This window comes from Homalodisca vitripennis, chromosome 2, assembly GCF_021130785.1.
Source record: "Homalodisca vitripennis isolate AUS2020 chromosome 2, UT_GWSS_2.1, whole genome shotgun sequence".
NCBI lineage: Eukaryota > Metazoa > Arthropoda > Insecta > Hemiptera > Cicadellidae > Homalodisca > Homalodisca vitripennis.
Genome location: NC_060208.1, coordinates 100,365,049 through 100,384,867, shown reverse-complemented (window position 1 = coordinate 100,384,867; position 19,819 = coordinate 100,365,049). Strand labels below are relative to the sequence as shown.

At 33.1% G+C, this 19,819-nt stretch overlaps 1 protein-coding gene across 1 annotated transcript in view; it reads right to left on the bottom strand.

Moving 5' to 3' along the window:
- The window catches only part of LOC124354444 (chorion peroxidase), a 98,802-nt gene extending 80,155 nt beyond the window's left edge, over nucleotides 1–18,647 (bottom strand). Inside the window, exons 1-2 of the mRNA XM_046804892.1 lie at nucleotides 18,604–18,647; nucleotides 18,034–18,226 (exon numbers count right to left, since the gene is read on the bottom strand). Coding sequence (XP_046660848.1) covers nucleotides 18,034–18,065 — 32 coding nt within the window. The 5' untranslated portion in view covers nucleotides 18,066–18,226; nucleotides 18,604–18,647. The remainder of the gene's footprint in view (nucleotides 1–18,033; nucleotides 18,227–18,603) is intronic.
- Nucleotides 18,648–19,819: the final 1,172 nt, after the last annotated feature.

The window sequence follows — 19,819 nt, the reverse complement described above, 5'->3', positions numbered from 1 at the left end:
ATATAAAATAAGGGCAATCAAGTTTTTCAGGTTTTTTTTTGTTTAATAGGCGTAAAATAAATATAACCAGTATTATAACCAGTATATATAACCAGTAACCAGTAATGTAATGCTATGACATACCTAGAGCTATGCAGACTTTATTATTATTGTATAGAAATATAAAAGAACCGAGAGAAAGGTTCGAACTATTTAAAATTTATTACCAAATCTGTAGACTCCGACATTGTATCCACCCATACCAACGGAAAGGAAGGTTAGTTATCCTGGAAGGATGTGATATTATTTCAAATATACTTAAGTTTTTGTAAGCATTTCTTCGTAATATATCACGAGTGTCATTAGTAAACTCTTTTAAATGCAAGCATCCCTAAAATAAGTTCGTGCACATAAAATTATTACAATCCCCGGAAATCTGTTCAAATCATTGAATATAATTACCCCTAAAGACCAGCGGGGCAGAGCCCTGAAAACGGGTAGTAAGAGGGTTTATTAAGACTACATGGGGTAACATGAATATCTGAGATAAACCACCACTGCAATTGGTTGATTAGTTCCGATAATTTCAGAAGACGGTATTAAAATATTTGGGGCCAACGATATAGAGCTCTCCTCTCTGCCAGCATCCTTTTGGTTGGGGCTATACAATAATAATTGTGTAATTATACTTCATGTATAATTTCCAATATAATACTTACAAAAATGTCTAACTTCTTTGATGAATTTTATTAGTGGCATTTGCATAGGAAAAATATATCATGAAAAAGGTGTAATTTTCAACGACTCAGAAAGGGCGTAAGATGGGAAATTTTACAGCAGAATGTTGACAACATTTTAAGTTTTAGAGAGAGTATTTTCATTATTAACTGAGGAAGCCAGTTCGAGTCTAGACGCAGCTCCTTCACGTGTCACTCAGTGAAATAAACTGAAAAGAGAAGTGATGTCATGAAAGTGCCATCTCCATGCGGTACATCACATTGACATCCTGACTCGTGAAATCACATGATGGCAGCATTTGTCACGGCGGCGCGGCGGTGAGAGAAATCTTCTGGAGTGCGAGAGAAGGCCCGGAGATTGACAGGAAATCAAACAAATGTTCCAAATACACCAGGAAACAAATGTTTAGAGGACCATCGACATTTGGAAAGTAAGATGTCCTGTAGCCAAGAACTATGCGCAGCAGACAAACGTTACACACAATGCAGATACGCTAAACTAGATTATATAACTATTTTAGTCTCGTATTGTTTTGTATTCAGTTTCATTCATTTGATGGACGGTATAGAAGCTGTTTTGGACTTGAAAATATTGTAAAATAAAACATATAATGAATAAGTAATTATTATTGTAATGAAAACAATGCAGTTTCAAAGTATCACGTTTGTTAAAAGAAAATACTTAAGTGTGCTACTCTACTAGCTTCGAAAATAATATCGAATTAAAAAAAACAAACAAGACTGTGGTTTTATAATGTCTAATGAATTTGAAAATATCATTTATAATTAAATTTCTTTAACTTATTCTCCGTTGTGTATAACGAAATGTCTTTTCTATTATAACGAAATGAATTGAACCGCTTTTTATATATGCTATATGCTACGAACGTGAACTGTACAGTTACACGTTGTATTCAGATTGATTGAGAATTTCGGCAAAGTCTAGGAGAATTTATTTTTTGGGTTTTCCTTTTTATTTGTTGATTTTATGATCAAAAGTTTGTTTGCCTTATACATACTGGGTACGTCTTACCACGCCCACGTATGCTACCAGCAGCGGAGTATCAAGAGATGGTAGTGGAGGGCTGACGTTTCCTAGTCCTCGTCAAGTTGGCCGAGAAACGGCAAGCATTCATTCGTTATTGAGAGTTCAGAAGGCCACGAACCGGAAAGTGTGGAAGGCGTGAAATCGCTAAACATTATCTCGCAATGGGTCAAAGAATAAGTTTGGGAACTTTCAGTTCATTCCTAATAGCCGACAGATAACATTAAATCTTAATATTACACAATTTCTAACAACTGTAATGTAATACTATGGTCGCTTCGTACATCATAATAAATCATACGCGATATATACACAATGTAATTTGTGTAAATGGTCTGGATTTTAAAGAGAATATGGAACCTTGCATTATTGTAGAAACACACATGTATAACATACTCGTATATGTGTAACTAATACATGATGATGTAAAATGGAAATAGAAATTAATTATCAGTTGTATCCGATAATAATGTAGACAAATTCAAAATCTACAATTAATACTAGCTACTTTTGTTGAACCCCGCGGTATTCGTTTTTTGAAAGAATTAATCTTTAAACCTGATAATATATGTTGTTGCTGCCTAATCCGTGTACGCTATAAGGTTCTTATTCCTTGATTCGGTCTAGGAATAAAAATCAAAATTTATATGCCTAATCTGTACAGTAGCCCTCATCAGTGACAAATGGACGCGATGTCTCTCGACGATTTTATCATACCCGGAATAATTGTAATAATATTATAAATGCAAAAGTGCCTCTGTTTGTTTGTTTTGTTTTCACGCGTAAACTACTCAATCGATAGAACTGAAATTTTATATGGACTCTCTTACGGTTCCTGGGATGAGTAAAGGCCTATTCCTTTTTTCGAAAACACCTCTGGGCTGATTTAAATTGTAAAAAATATTGTATGCCTCTTAGACGAATTTAACTGATAGTGTCAACAACTGTTTAGTTTGGACGTTGATCTAAAATAGTTAAAGTGTTACTGAAATCGTGGGAGCTATTCACACAATTACACAGAAGGTTACATAGCAATTGTGAGTGAAGCCGCGTGCATGTGCTAGTAAATATTGTAAATGCGAAAGTTTGTGTAGATATTTAGATATATTATGATACTCAATAGCACAATATCTAGTGGATATATATATATAATAGTGATATAGATTATATAGTGATATAGTATAGTGAGCGATTCACTAAATCCGAGGGTTACCATCAGCTTTAATTGAATGTTCCAGGTCAAAATAAATAAGAAATGTCATATAAAGCATAGTATATCTGGCACAGTTTACCACCGGTTGTCAGTTTGTGTTTTTAGAAAACATTATATCTTATAATTTAATAAAGAGATAAAGGTTCAAACTTATTCTAATTAATTAAGACCTGTTTTGAAGAAATATTTCAGAAGAACGTCATATCGGGTTTCAAAATAACGGCCGTATAAAATTTTCAAACTGTTATCACTCAAAAACGGGAGATTTTAGAAAACTTTATAAGTATATTGATTACTTTTAGATGAACGTGTTGATGCCGTTTAAATATATTTATATATATTTTAATTTCTTTAACTACAACACATTAAAATATAGTAGTTAAGGTTTTACTGAGTACCATTCCTTGCTTAATTGCTGATTAAAAATCACTACGAATAGTGTGTATGAATTATTTTTTATTCTAAAAATGGCATTAATATCTTATTGTTGTCATTTTGAACACTTGCTATGAAGTGTTTTTGGATGTATTGCATGTTGTTTTACAGAGTTGATATATTAAAGCTTGTTTTATTTGTTTATGCGTTGTAACAAAATATCACTTTTTAAACATACAATTAGTTAATGTGTACAGTTATTGTTATTTTTTAAATTATTTAAATGAACTAATTTTAATTTACTAAATATACTAAAGAAAATCAACACAGTTAAACTTTCATGACTTAAATATTAGCTGACTATTACAGTGAAATTACTATATCTTTATACAAGTAAATTTTAACTATATGTGGTTTATGTATTATAATTTATGGACCGTTTCTTAAAATTTATTTTCAGCAATGACACAAAATAAAAGCTAAGATCTGGAATTTATTAGTCTGATATGTATGACTAACTCTATAGCCATTTTTATAGTCATATTATTGTTTCATTGTTAATTATTCGTAAACGCTATTCCCTTTCCTTTAACGGTTTGTGCTCTACTAGAACAAATACTGAACACAACAATAATAATAAACAAATTCTTTCTGAACAGTATTTAAATATCTAATTTAAAACAACTTTGTCGGCTCTTTTCAGATGCGGGGTACTTTTCTATCGACTAATTTCCTTCCACAACTTCCTGTAAACCTCAGGTACAAATAAAAGATAAGACAACTCAGTTCTGCATATTTTTATTACATCCAAACAATATAAAACAAATGAAAGGCATGTGGAGTAAATATAAAACTATTGGACATTTTTGTGTAATATGTTTTGTGCTACAGGTGAAACGACGGTTGCCAACATTTGACTTAGTTTAAAGCCGTCTAATTACTAGCTAGACGATTTTGTACACTTTCATGCATTTGTATCTTATGTGGAATACACAACATATTTTGTTATCTACCAAACCCACATCCTGTACAAGCAGATTGTACAGGACGGGATCAATCGCTGTAGCTATTTTATCACTCAAATTTATTTGAACATTTTAAAATGTACCTATAATTAGACATTGGAATAGAAGAATAAAAACTAAGGCCAACAGAGGAACTTGGCAACGTAGAAAATAAATCACAATGAAGTTTAAGGTGTTGTTTGTTTAGGCTTGTAGTTAAGCAGGGACTCCCCTTCAGGTCTACAGGTACACTCGTGGTGAAGAACGAAATGGATCCTCCGCATGTCCGTCCGGCCGCTCTTCTTGGTCAGAACCATGACAGAGTCCTCCGTGGTGTTGATGGAGACACAGTGGTAGCCTTGGCTGCAGCAACCGGCGTTATCGCAACGCGGCAGCATCAGCATGTAGGGTTGAAACTGCGTCTCTGGGTCTCTTTGGGTGACTGAGAACAGCTCTTGTATAGGAACGGCCTTGGGTCTCGGAGAGCCGCAGGGACTGTAGTAGTCCTGGAGGTCCAGGCTGGACCACTGAGTCTTCAAATCCACTTCCTCTTCCTCACCCCAGGCCTCCTGAATGCACAGCAGGCAGGAAAGCAGAAGGATTTTGGAAATTCCACCCATGGTTCAGAGTTATGGTGGACTGTCTGCTGTTTATGTGCAGAGTTTAATTTATACAACATATGAAATCAAATAGGTTATCAAAATGACAAATGTAATTAATATTAGCTGTTGTTGATATTGACCCGTCTGATGAACCGCGTTATGTTATCAAAACTGTGAGGTACAGATGTGCAGCATTGACTAGGAAGTCCAATCAGGGCGATATGTTATCGCGTTTGCACTTGTTTACAGCAAATACGAACATTTTTTGGGTGCCGTACCTTTGTCAAATATATTCAACACTTACTGCAAAACTGTATGTAAAAATTAAACATTTAAGCCTACCTGACAGAGGTTCCGTAAGGATACTTTACAGAAACTTGTTACGTACCTCTAAAACGTGATCAAGTTAAACGAATTGAAGCGTTAATATAGCTTAATGTAAACTGTTTAATCGATAAAATATCTCACCAATCACTGATTTTATTAGCAAGATCCAACATTTTGAATCTTTTGGCAATTGGCTTTTAGATATCTAGGGACATTAACTTTCTCTCGTGGTTGGGTTACTTTTAAGTTTTCGTTTGTGGTAATTCTAAGAGATTCTGTTATATCATAGTTTTAGTAATACATTAATTAATGATACTGCTGTGTATGGTGCGTTTCTTCGTCATTCAGTTTTCATTGATCACGAGGTCGCTGCGCTCGCTTGTTTCCTCAAATTGTAGTCGCGATGGGATAGTTGAGTCATATTAGTAGTGCCCGCCTTTCTGATTTTATTCCTTCAGCTACTGTCAATTTTCTATACTACAACATCAAAAGAACTCAAAATTGGGCACCTTTAGTTCATTAAATAGGATTTTATAACAATAAAATAGTAACCAGAATACGCTAATAGTTTTAAATTCGTCACTGGTTTCTTCCATTGAATAAGTCTGGTAGTACTATTACTTTTTTAATTACTGTATATTACCACTTCAGACTATTTGAATTTCCTTGTTCGTGGGATATCTGGAATATAAATTTATTTATTTCATTTTTTTATGGATAAGTTTTTATTTATTGTTTGTGAACGAAAAAATAAACTAAAACTGTTTATAGCATTTATAGCATAACACAAGGGAATTATGACTCGAAAGAAGATTAATATGTAAAAACAATGTTTCGTTAAAGATGGTAGATCCAAGATGGCGTGTCGGATATGTATATATAAATTATAAGATATGAATTTTAGTCGAATTTTATAAGCTATGGATTTATTCTTTTGCTTGTTGTGCAAATGTGTATTGCGAGGAATAACTTAAAGACTATGTAGTTATATTGTAAATAGGTGTACGTGTCGCGTAACAGTCATCGCTGAAGTTGCTTGCAAAGTTTAAAGCATATAGATCAATCCAACTATAAGATATTCTGTGGACAGACAGACAAATGTATAGAAAAGAAATGTTTACATCTCCCCGGCAGATAAAAGAGAAATTATTCTGTAGAGCAATAGGCTACGATTACGAACAGCCAAAATCCATGATTTGACATGTACCATCACAGAACTCATTCTTATTTATGTGGAATTGAAGTTTCATATGACATTTAAAGTCTCTGATTAAGAATGTTTGTGGTATCTTGCCACATGATACATTTCACGTTGTTCCTTAAGTTGGGGTTCAAAGAAATGGATTTGTTGGGATAGGTACACTGTGTTACTATTCACATGCAAAATCCCATATGACTGTAATTTGTTTGTTTGCCAAGTTATTTGTTTTACAATTTCATCGTTGGTTCATGGTTATTTCTAAGAGTGATTCGAGAAAGGAGATGAAAGCGTAGTAGGGGAGGGATAATGAATACGTTCATACAAATAACAGTTTTTAATTTTAATATTTTTAAGTGAAAAACTACACGCTAAACGTACCCATGTTCTAACTTCACGTTAGCTGGACTGAGCTCGGCGGTGGGAACACACTCCCCCCTCGCCACCAACAAGATGGGAACATAGAACTTGTAGTAGTCCTGGAGATCCTAGTCAAACCATTTTGTCTGCGCTTCCTTCTTCCTTCGGATGCCGACCTCAGGTGGCCGCTGAGACTGCGAGAACACACATGTGCGAGCCGCGAGAAGACGACAGTGAAACACAGTGGTCAACGGTGTAGTTAGAATATCGGCGCCTTTGTAAATTATTTCTAAAAGTGATCGCAATCTAAACCTTTAGACCCGAAGTGTGATATAGAGTTATCTGAAAACTCAAGATAAGGGTTTGCCAAAATTGTTGTCCCGGATATTGATAAACAGAAAGCATCATTGCATGTTTTCTGTATGATAAGAGCACAATATCGTCGAAGTTGAACTAAATCTATAGTGACAGTGGAGGCGCCTAACGAATCTAACCACCTTAACTGGCTATTCATAAATACGTGTGGTTTTTAATTTAAATCCATATGTATTATGTTTTGAGCAAAGTTTAATTATTAACAAAGAAGTTGTAAGTATTAAAATTTTAAACATACCGTAATGCTTAAGTCAGTAACACTATTTTTAAATGCATATAAAAGCTTTACAAACAAATGTGAGCTGTGCCAAAAATACTGAAAAATAATATGTAAAATTGTTTGCATTTAAGTTTTATGTTCACATCTTGAGTTTAATCCTACTTTTTATTTTAACTTTATTTTAACAATTTTTCATTTCAATCAAATATTTAGGTTCAATTTACACGGATGTAAATGATTTTGGTAATGGATTTACCAAAAGTACTACCTGCAAAGTAAGCACACATTTCCTGTTAGGGGTTTTGACTAATAGTAAATATTAGGAGCACGGTTAGGCTTTTGCGAAGTGGAATAAAAGCGCCGAAGTTCGACGCATTTTAGCTGTAGTATGCTTCTCAGTATGTATGTACTGTGTCCCCAAGATTATATTAGCAAAACAATTACGCCTTTAAGAGTATGAATAAAATCAATCATTGGTTTTATAGTGCTCAGCAAAATTCTAAGAAACCATTATCTGCATATGCGATTCTACATAACCAAGACAATTTAAAATTATTGCTTTAAACTTAAAGGAATTTATTATTTAGAACCAAATCTTCAACCAAATTTAAATCTAATTTGTACAAGGAATGTTAGAAGAGCATATTAACAAAGAGATCGTAATGACCGGATCTTGTGGTTAAATACAAAATATTATCCTGCAAACATTTTATGATCTTGGCAATCAATCTGTCTAAATTTTAAATTAATCTCTATTTCTCCTTTTCAAATTATATTTCTTTGCTGAGACAACCATATTCTGCATGATAGATGGGAATTTGTCATTTACTACATTCATTCGTGAATACGTGATATATTTTGTTTCATTGTACTATATCACACGTTCTTTCATAAAGAACGTTGTCTTCGACTTCTGATTGTAGGTTCCGAAGTGTCACTGAAATCGTTGGAGCTATTCAGTAAAATACACGAAATGTTGGAGAGAAATTGCGGGTAAAGACGCGGATAATAATTGGTAATATTATTATAATTTTACTTTTATATTTTATAAATCCATTTTCAAAAGTCATATAGCCTACATGCGTATAATTTGAATCAACATATTTGAATGTAATGAAAAATTGTTAAAATACTGAACTTAAAACAAAAAGTAGGAATTAAACTCTAAATGCGAATCTAAAACTTAAAAGCAGATTATTTTACATGTTATTTTTTAGGACATTTTGGCATAGCTTATATACACAAAAATTAATTACATTTAAAAAAGGTGACACTGTCTGAAACAATACTATTAAACATTTTTAAAACTGTATTAATTAATACTTTGTTTAAAACATAAATACATGTAACTTAGATTTAAATTAAGACCACATGTTTTTATCACTAGCCAGCGAAAACGGTTGGATATGTCTTGACATTCGCTAAATAGTCATATTATAGATTTTGTCCAACTTCGATGATTTAGTTCCAATAATAAATTTAGTTTATTTAGTCTGAAAAAAACTTTTCCCAAATATTCAATAAACACCAATACTGTAGCTAACAATTACAGCCAACATTTCGCAACCCTAACCGCGAGTTTTCAGATAACGCTGTATCACAGTTCGGGTTGAAAGGTCCTAAGATCGCGATAACTTCTAGGTATGCTTTATAAAGTCGCCCGTGTTCTGACCGCATACTTGGTCATCATGTTTCGCTGTCAGCTTCTCGCGGCTCTCCTGTGTGTCGTTCTAAGCGTCCACCTGGGGTCGGCGTCTCAAGGAAGCGCAGACAAGAAGTTATGGTCCGACTTGGATCTCCAGGACTACTACAAGAGTTGCGAAGCTCCCATCTTGAGGGGTGTACACACCGCCGAGCTCAGCCCAGCTAAGGTGACTAGACAGTGGGCACGTTTAGGGCATTCCGACTAGGTGGGGGGGGGGGGGGAGGGTGAATGGGGGAAGATGTGTATCTCTCGGTTCTTGAATACTCCCAGAAAATTTTAAAAGTTAAAACAACCGGTATTAGAGTATTAAAGATTGATATTTTTTATTTCGTACGCCTGTACTTATTTACGAAATATTGCACATTCAGGGCGTTCAAGTATTTATTAGCTAGTTTAAACACGTCCAAAAACTATTTTTACACTATTCACACATTAAAACTAATTAAAAAAACCAAAATTTAAATCCCTGTTGCTTTCAAAAACCTTCTGCCTTATTTTTGTACTTAGTTTCAACCCCTATATATATATTTTTAGAATATTTTAAAATCTAACACAGCTAATAAAGGGAGATAGAAGTGTACTAATGCATACCTCGGGTTAACAACAATTAATAAATTAGTTAATCGTTTTTCACCTAACACGCTTGCCTATTTTCGGCTTTGGGAGTGACATTAATCTCTTCTTCCAGTTAAATAATTCTGCCTTAAAAACACTAAAATTTTGTTAAAATATCTGAGATAAAAAAAGACAAAATAAGCTTGTAAGTGTTTGGCCTCTCAACCATGCAGTATCAACTCCCAGGGAATACCCGTAGCAGCTTCGTGAATGAACCTAAGGTGTCGCAACACCAAAATGTGTATTTTTCACTCTTTGACCGCGAAAACTGAGTAATCTCTATTCCTTTACCTAGAGTGGTGTCGACATCATCGAGAATCGGTTTTTTTATAGGAAAACTTGTTATGTCAGACTTATGACTTATATTGGCAGAAATATTTAAATTATGCAACAAAAGGACTCTATTTAGATTAAGGAAACTAAAAAATTATTAATTATGTTTGATATCCCATTTAAGTATGTGCTGAATTTTTTGGAAAGAAATATCCTTTAGGATTCCTGGTTGTTAGGGAAAATACATGTTTATGCGTAAAAACGTTTATGGTGGATTTTTTTTCTGTCCATAAATTTCTCTCAGAGCTCCTCTGAGATGTTCTTGTTCTTCCAACAGGGCATAAACAACAAACAAGCGCTCTTAAGAGTCTCATGGACGGTGAAGGAATTCTCATTTCTGTAGCCTTTCTTATACGTTATGCCAGGACGGCCTTCAGGAGGAATCTTGATATGAACTGTGATATTTACTCTGGCTCATTGAAATAGTTTATAGTCATTGAGAGAAAACCTTATCCATGTAACTTACCCTGTCTCACTACTCCAGGACAGGTTCGATGTGGCCTCCAACAGGGCGTCACCCGGAACCCCGACATGAACGACCAAATTGCCCTCAGACACAACCAGTCTGTTGTGTAGTATATTCTGTACCACTGCATTCTATCATCATAAAATATTCTACGTTTTTACGTATATGCATGTCCAAAATTATGAATTGTGTTGAATGTTCCATAGATACTTTCCACAGGCGCAAACGATTTTAGTTATCACAAGTGAAAATAGTTTAGTTTACCGAATGAGTCTATAGAGTTCAGGAATGAAAGCTGAGGTATCTTGAGAGGAAGACGTCTTAGACGAAGTGTATAAATCAATAGTGAGGCGAGACCACTTCAAATTGTATTTTGCTTGTATTAGGTTCCATGATTATTCTGGTATACACCTTTTGTTCTATATTTAGTGTCATACATATGAGATAAGGAGATTGTAGTTTTAGCGTGACTAAACCACACACACAAACCGATGCAATTCCTATAGTTTATTCATAGTGAGTATTATTATTTTAAGTAGAACTGTTGTTTAAAAATATAATTTCAAACACATTATCCAAATTTAAAACTGTAAATTAGACAATCATAAGAATTAATTTATTCTATAGAATTGTGTTTTATTAAAAAGGGGTATACAATTGTAATAAACGTACTACACTAAATAATTGCTCCAATTTTTAAATGCTTATTTATTTTTTCAATAATAATTTTATCTAAAATATACAATATTGTATATTTTTAATTTCAAGGAATAATGAATAGTTAATGTTCAATTTCAATTCAAAATGTCCGTTCTTATGTTTTTGTACATTATAATAATGGTGTATTGTATGACTAGGCAGAGGGAAGGAAGTACACACCCAACATGTTCATGCTGCCCCGCTGTGACCATGCAGGCTGCTGTGCTGACGGCTACCACTGCGTAGCCACTAACAAGACCACAGAACACCGAAGTGTCCTCACCGATACCCACGGGAAGGTAGATACCGAGACCGTCTTCTTCGACGTCCACTTGGCCTGTGGCTGCAGTCCTGTCGCCTAACTCGACTGAACCTTCATCTGCTATTCCGGGAAACGTGCTTTTAGGACCTACTTACTGGAAATTGTGGTTTAAATACAAAATATTCTCCAAACATTATTATACGTAATTACGTACATGTATCTCAAAATTTGTTATCTATGTCCAAACCAATACTGAAACAGGCTATTCCGTCAATTCACAACCACTTCCGTTGTTGATATACAGCTTATTCACCACCACTAACAATATTAGGTAACATAACCTAACCTGACCTTTTCTATCCTAACCACTTAGGAACGGAATAGCATTTCCGTTCATTCACCACCAAGGCTGTTGTAGAAAATACTTAAAAAAACTCAGATTGGCTGGACTGGCCGCCGGGCGCAAGGGTTGTTATCTTTATCACTATGCGTAATGTAAGGCTTGCGTGCATCCTTCAGGAACTACAACAACTGGAACGAACATTTCATAGTGTATTGGACATTTACCCAACTGTATTTAGTATTATTGTTAGTGGTGGTGAAAAAGCAGTGTATCAACAACGGAAGTGGTAGTGAATTAACGGATAAGGACCCTGAAACATTTAGTAAAAATACCGTGTGAGCTTTTCAAATAAAAATTTAAAAAAAAATTGTTATCTGTATCTACGTCTTTATTAAACTTCCACCACCACCCTTACTTCCTATCCCTTTCACATTTTTTTCTAATTTACTACGTCATAACCCTTTCCTTGTATCATTCACAGTTCCTCACATACCCTCTCCGCAAGAGGGGCTGCAACTAATTAAAAGCTCATAAGACCTAGCTGACTAGAATAGTGGCGATGTGTATAATAAGCTATGTATTTGTAACACTACAAATCCTGCTTGCACGATATATTTTTAATTACCACACAAAGTGTTCATACATTGCTTGTAAAAGTTGTGATATAAGGTACTTAAAAATTAAAGTATCTTGAAATTTGAAAGATCCTCTCTCCCCACTACTATATATCAAAATTCTTTAATGACAACCAAACCCAGCGCTCATAATTTTTAACCAAGCACGCACACAAACAAGAATTTTGTTAAAAAAATAACATTTTACCATTCACACTTGTAACGTTAAAAAATATTTTAACATTCGAGTTTCAACAAACAAAAAAGGTACATCCCATAGCCTTAATAATAATTACAAAAATACGTGTCGTATAAAGACAATTTAATTTTAAACATAGATGAGAAAGAGTTCCATGATGGTGCATGTCCAATCATGCGATTTGGTCGTACGTAATTGTAGCCACAATTACTCAATACGTGGGTATAATTTTTCTTTACCTGCCGGACAGATGTAAAAATTACTTTTCTATGTAATTATCTGTCTGTCTGTCTGCAATACATCTAAAGATTGAAATGACGTATATAAACTTGAAATTTTGCAAGCAACTTCAGCGATGACCTATTACGCAACACGTGGTAAGGTGTAATTCTACCCTCTTACAATATAAATAAATATTTCTTAAGTTATTCCTCGCAGTGTACATTTTCACAACAAGCAAAAGAATAAATCCAGATATTGTAAATTCAACCAAAAATCATAACTTTAATACGAACTTTGAAATAAGATGTCATAAGACGTACTTTGCTATTAAGAACGTTGAAACAGGTTTATGGTAGGAAATATAAGGATTAAAATTTAAAAATTCCAATTAAGGATCAAATTCCCAATATAATTAAACATTTACTACATGTTCAAACTTTTCAAATAAACATCCTGCTGGAAATAAAGTTTTCATTTCGTTTCCCTTTTTTTCTTAATTTCTTCAGACATATACCGTTCAAACCAGTGTATTAAATAATTTATTTATGCTAGTTATTCTATATTTTTGGCCCACTAACTTGAATCTATCACATTTTAATGAAATTTTTTAAATTAATCTTGTCTCGAGTCTGAATTTCCTTTTTCTATGCTTTGCATAGTGTTATAAATGCTATAAACAGTTTTAGTTTTGCGTTCTCAAAGAATGAGGATCTCTATAAATAAAAATTGAATAAAGAAATATATATTTCGGGATTCCTACGGAAACGGAAATTCAAATAGTTTCAACTGGTAATATACATCAAACAAAAACGGCAACAGTATTACCTGACATTCAATGGAAGGTACCAGTGACAAATTTAAACCATTTACCGTGTCCTGGTTTCTATTTTAACATTGTTATAAAACCCAATTTAATGGACAAAGGTGCCCAATTTTGAGTTCTTTTGATGTTGTGGCATGGAAAATTGACAGTAAGTAGCTGAAGGAATAGAATCAGTAAGGTCGGCACTAACATGATTCAACGATCCCACCGTGACTACAATTAGAAGAAACAAGCGAGCGCAGCGAGCTCGAGCCCATTGCAAATTGAATCACGAAGCAATGCACCATGGTTCAGCAGTATCATTAGTTTATGTATTACTAAAACTATGATATGACAGAATCTCTGAGGAAACTTTGAAGTAACCCCACCACGAGAGGAAGTCGATGTCCTTAAATTTCCCAAAGATGATCGCAAAATATTAAACACCCTGGATCCTAATAATAACATTTCTGGTTGGTCTAATTTCTTCCAAAAAATTAGATAACGTAAACATCGTGTTTTCAAACAGACCCCAACAATGTTTTATAAAAAAAATTGTAGTATTTCAATTTGTTGTGTGTGATTTTTTAAATTACTTGGCGTGACTATTTGTTAGTACTAATGGTTTGTGGTTTACATTTAATACGGATTATCTCAACCTCACAATCCGTAATAAACTGCCCATCTATAAAAAATTAAAATTAAAAACTCCTATAGCTAAAATATTATTTATTAGCATTCGACTCTTGGTTAAAATTACATTTAAAAAAATAGATTTAGATTTCATAGATTTTTCAAAATGTCATTTTAACTAAGAGTCATTTTAATTACCTGGGCTGTATTCCCTAATCTGAGAAACTTCTTAGTGACAAACATTTTTCAGTGATTGGTGAGATATTTAATTGATTAGACCATTCATATCAAAATATATTAACCCTTCGTTCCGTTTAATTCAATAACGTCAAAACATTATTGATTTCACAGGCTTTTCAATTTTAAAGTTACAGTTACAAGTACTTCTAAAGTGACCTGTTAATATTTTATTTTTACATATTGTTTTTAATTATGTGATAAATGTTTAATAATAGTTTAGGTTAAAAAATAAATGTAATTTGGTAACGGTACAGCACCCAGATATGTTTTCTATTTGCTGTAAACAAATACAAACACTTTAATACCGTCCTGATTGAACTTTCTAGTCAGTTCTGCTCTTCTGCACGTCACAGTTTTGACAACATTGTGGTTGATCATGCGGGTTAATACTGATAATTCTTATAGCATATTTGATATCTTATCGTGGTATTAATCAATGCCACCACATTAAGTACTACTTATTAGTCAAGTTTTTAATTTATATTTTAATTTTTAATGATAGATAACATTTTGAAATGTTCAGATACATATAGGTGATAAAACAGCCAGAGCGAGTTTTGTTTGTAGGGGAAAACTGTTGTGCGTTTCATATAATATACAAAAACGTGAAAAGATGTATAAAGTCATCTAGCTAGTAAAATAGGTGGATTTTAATCAAGTAAAAAATTGGCAAATTCATTTCACTTGTAGTAGTAAAAAGATTACACAATTGTCTAATAAATTTAAATTTACTCGACTTTTCATTTGTTTTATACAGTTATGCTTGTGAAAATAAACATGCCAATAATCGCAATACAGTTAACAGATTGGGACTCAGCAAAAACGATATCCACAATATATTCAACAAGGGAAATGTTATGAATTATAAAATACCCTAGACAGGTGGACGTTCTGTGCGATTTTACTGTCCAAAATATAAGTGGAATAAAATAATAATTTCGACTACAAGCAGCTCTTAAGAAGCAGGAAGATCAGTTCAACATGCAATTTTCAAAGTTCATAGAAACGACTCCCGAATAATATAATTAAAATTATATACAGAGTAAATTGTAATAGATGTAAAAATATTTAAACATACGTATATTTAAGTACAATAAATGAAAAATGAATAACCAGAAAGTATGAAGGATTGTTAATTACCTGTGGGTAAGAAAATTGTATTTAATTCATTCAGTTAGCAATGGTTTCAGTTATGCACACTGTTCTTTGAAATTAGTCTAAAATTCTAGCGGTAATTGGTGTGTCCCCCTTCTATACTACATTAACGGCCATGAGTTCCAAATAAAATCTACAGACGGTAGAGTTAATATTATAAGGAGTTTTAATAATTACAAGTGACATTTTTTAATTATTAAAAAATGGTTATCTGAAAATTTAAATTCGAAAGTTTTGTATAAAATTACTGAACATGAAAAAATCTAAATAAGGATAGCGAGGTTATATGAACTTCTGCTTGTCCACATACCTAAACCACAAGAAAAGTTCAAAATTACTCGCGTAGCCTGGACGTTGGCGGATCGGCGACTTTAACACGAGAGCAAGACATTTAACATTTATTAGTATGTAAGGATCATTGATAATGTATGTAAAGTGGATGCGGTATTTCCACCTAACCTATAAGGTATAGCTCAGTTTCAACAATATTAATGAAAGAAGATCTTGGAGCATTGGAAAGATATTAAACGAATTTGCATAGAATTCTAGTTAAACATTAATATATCAATAAGAAAATAATTGTGATAATTTGAATAATATCGGTGTTAAATCTTTTGTAATAATAGATACGTTAAACTTAGAGTCGCTTATACACGTTTCCACTAGTGTGACTACGTCTGTACCGCAATAAAACGTCAGACAGGCTACTCATCAGCTGGAATTGACCATTACAGCGTTTATATCTTTACATTGTACGAGCCTATTATTGTCAAACGTCTCTATTGTTTACTTTCCCTATTTCTTTTCCAAAAATAAACTGATGTCACTCAAAATTCTTTACCGACTTACTATAATTTATTGTCTTTAATACGTTATTTTATGTTGGCACCTAAATTATTCGTTACAAATCAGCTGTTTGGTTCATTGGGGAAAATATGAGAAACTAAATTGTACCAGATATTATGAATAGAATTTACTAGTTTTATTCAATATTCAATTATTATATTTTATACAATTTTATTTTTATGTTTATTCCTACTGTTAATGAGATCTTTTGCTAAATACAATCAACAACAAAGACATAGTAATTTCATTCTTAATGTAATTATCAGATAGAATTTAATTTTATTGTCTTTCTTTAATAAATTTAATGAAATCAATTCATTTGTAAATAACAAAAAAATGTTTTAATTTTTAACGTTAGTTCAACTTGTATTTACAACACGGACTAGGCTCAGAAGAGCGACATAGTGAAAAATGCTGTCAAAGTGCTGCTAAGTATGAACAAACAACTCCTAATAAATGTTTATATGCAAATATAGGATGAAACTGGAACTTAACTTCCGTCACAGCACCAGACTGCTGGCGGACAGACAGACGGAAGTTACCAGCTGGGCGTGTCCATGCAATCACATTCTCGACCTTTCTCTCCGGTTGCTGTTTCAGTTTTCAATGCCATTTCCCGGTCCTGACCGCTAACCCTTCATCTCTAGCTTTCAATACCGTTACACGTGTTTTCTTTACGCTCAAAATTCTGATAAGGTAAAAACTTAATGTCGATGGGTTAAAAAATAGTGTTGAATTTCTCGTATTTGATGTGCGTATTGCAAATTGCTCTCAGCAATTTATTATCCAAAGATTGAATTCGGTTAAAGTTACACGTTGAACAATCGATAATATTTCGATCTTTAGCCATACCATTGGGCGAAGTTAACAATCTAGAGCAAAATTATTACAAAATTATCGTTATATTTTTAGTAAGTAGGCTATGGTGTGTGAGCACGGTAGTATTTTTAAATGTTACAATTTTTTATTTTGTAAAACCAATATTTGAATAAAAATTACAGGTTAAAAAGTAAGTGTTTTAGATATTTTACTACAATAATCTTAACATATTAAAACACTTAACAGGTTACCAATTTTAAAATAAGTTATTTTAAATAGTTACACTATTTTAAAATTAAATTATAAAACGTCTCAAATTTTCAAATATTAAATATTGTATTGCATTGCAATCTGAATAAAACAATTTAAGAGGCAAAATGTATGGCCAATGGTAACTGTAAAGGATTATTTCTGTATTGATAGTTTATTGATGACTTAGTTTTTACGTAACTCAATTATGTAAAATTAAATCGATGTCTACTTTTAAAACGAATTTAGAGAGTTACATATTTATAAGTAACACCTAGTCCGTCAATTTAAAGAACTATACATAATACAGATGGCGATAAGTAATTCCTTGTAGAATGGATGCATCCAATAAATACAAACGTAAACTAATCATAGAGGCGGAGAATGCAGACTTACCCCAAAAATGCAAAAGACAGCAGTAAGTTCATGGCGCACCACAGGTTATACTGACCAGTCACTATGTATAACACTCACAACGTGTTCGCACACGATATCGTAGAATGTTCACACTTTTCAAAACCTAGTCACCATCGTGTTCGTCTTGTAATTCCTCGATGTCCTGATATTTATTACTTTGAAATAACAGAATCTGAAAAATATAGCCTACGTTATAGTTTTACAGAAACATTAGGGACCATAACAGAATTTTTAGAAGTGTGTTATTTAAATTTTATAATAAACAAAGTTGTCAATTAAGAAACTGTTAAATAAATTTACTACTACAAAAATATGTACGAGAAAATATTATTTTAAGTTTCAGAACATTTGTCGAAAGTAAAAGGTTAACCGGTAGTAAAATGCGGAAGGAATTAAGTTATTAAAGAGGTTCTGAAGTGTCATTCAAAAATTATTTAAATAATAAAGAGAATGTAGTTAAAAAGATTTGTCAGTGTTGATCATATAAAACTATAAGTAAAAATGTAAAAAAAAAAAAAAACAATAGTAAGATGGACAACAATGACTGACCGATGGTACCACCGCAGACTTCGCGCAAGCTGCCCGACTCTTACTTCCCGACTGAGGAGGCGGTGGCGAGCCCTGGGCCTTGGGCGGGGAAAACACTTTCTCTGGTGGTCCTTGACTTGGGTCCGCGCCGGCGCCCTCCGCTCGCCCTGGCCTCTGAAAAATCTTAATTTGTCATCCATACTCCAGTGATTACTGTATTACATTTCGAACTTTTATTTCCAGATTAGCTTTCCTATGGTCGGAAAACCCTTCTTTTTAAAGTAGGTCAAAATTCTTAGCCCGGATTTCAAGATCCGTTTTCAAGATGACACGGTAGGAATGTAACTTACCACCTATGATTGTAAAATAAGATTTTATCTGACGTGAAAATGACTATGTCACTTAAGAATTTTGAAGCACAACAATTTTTATCGTAAAGCTTAGAAATTATATCATCTGCAGAATACTCAAATATCTGTCCACGCGGGGTTTCGTTCCTAGGAACTAGACATTGTTGGTTGAAGTAGCATCTACTACTAATTAGGCCTAAACCATTCAAGAATTGTCATAAACCAACTCATTCCACAAAATAACTCCACAAAGGAGGTGGAGAACATTGTGAATTGTATTGTAACAATTGTAACAATGTGAATTATCACATACGCATTTAAGCATACTTTTAAAGTGTGGGTACCCCATCGTGTTTCGTCGTTTTCTACATTGATACCTATTACTTACTTCAAATCAGAGTTTTATGTGGAAAAGTATTAAAGGGATCGATTTATGAGGTCCATAAAAGCTGTAATAAAACGCCCTTGAGTTTATCTCCATAAGAAGAAAGCTTAACCATAACCACTTTCGTTCTTAACTTTTATCGTAGAGCTTGGGGTGTGTCTCATTTCAAAAATGTGATTAATACGTATCCAAAATATTTTTAGCCTCTTATAAGGTGTATACTCGTATACCTTTTGAATGTGTAAATGATGAAGTACAACAATATTTAGGCCTTCTTTCCTGAATAACTAACAAAAAGAAACTAAACTGTTTATAAACGTTATAATTATATCTTAAAATTAGACATTTCCCAATCCTACGACCAAAGAGAATGACGTAATAGTAACTGAAGTTTAACATTGTTCTTATCAAAAAGGTTCATTCTAAAAGTTTAAAACCCGTGATTTCAAAATCCAGTTTGCAAAATTAACTCTTATTAAAATTTAAATAGTTAACCCAATAA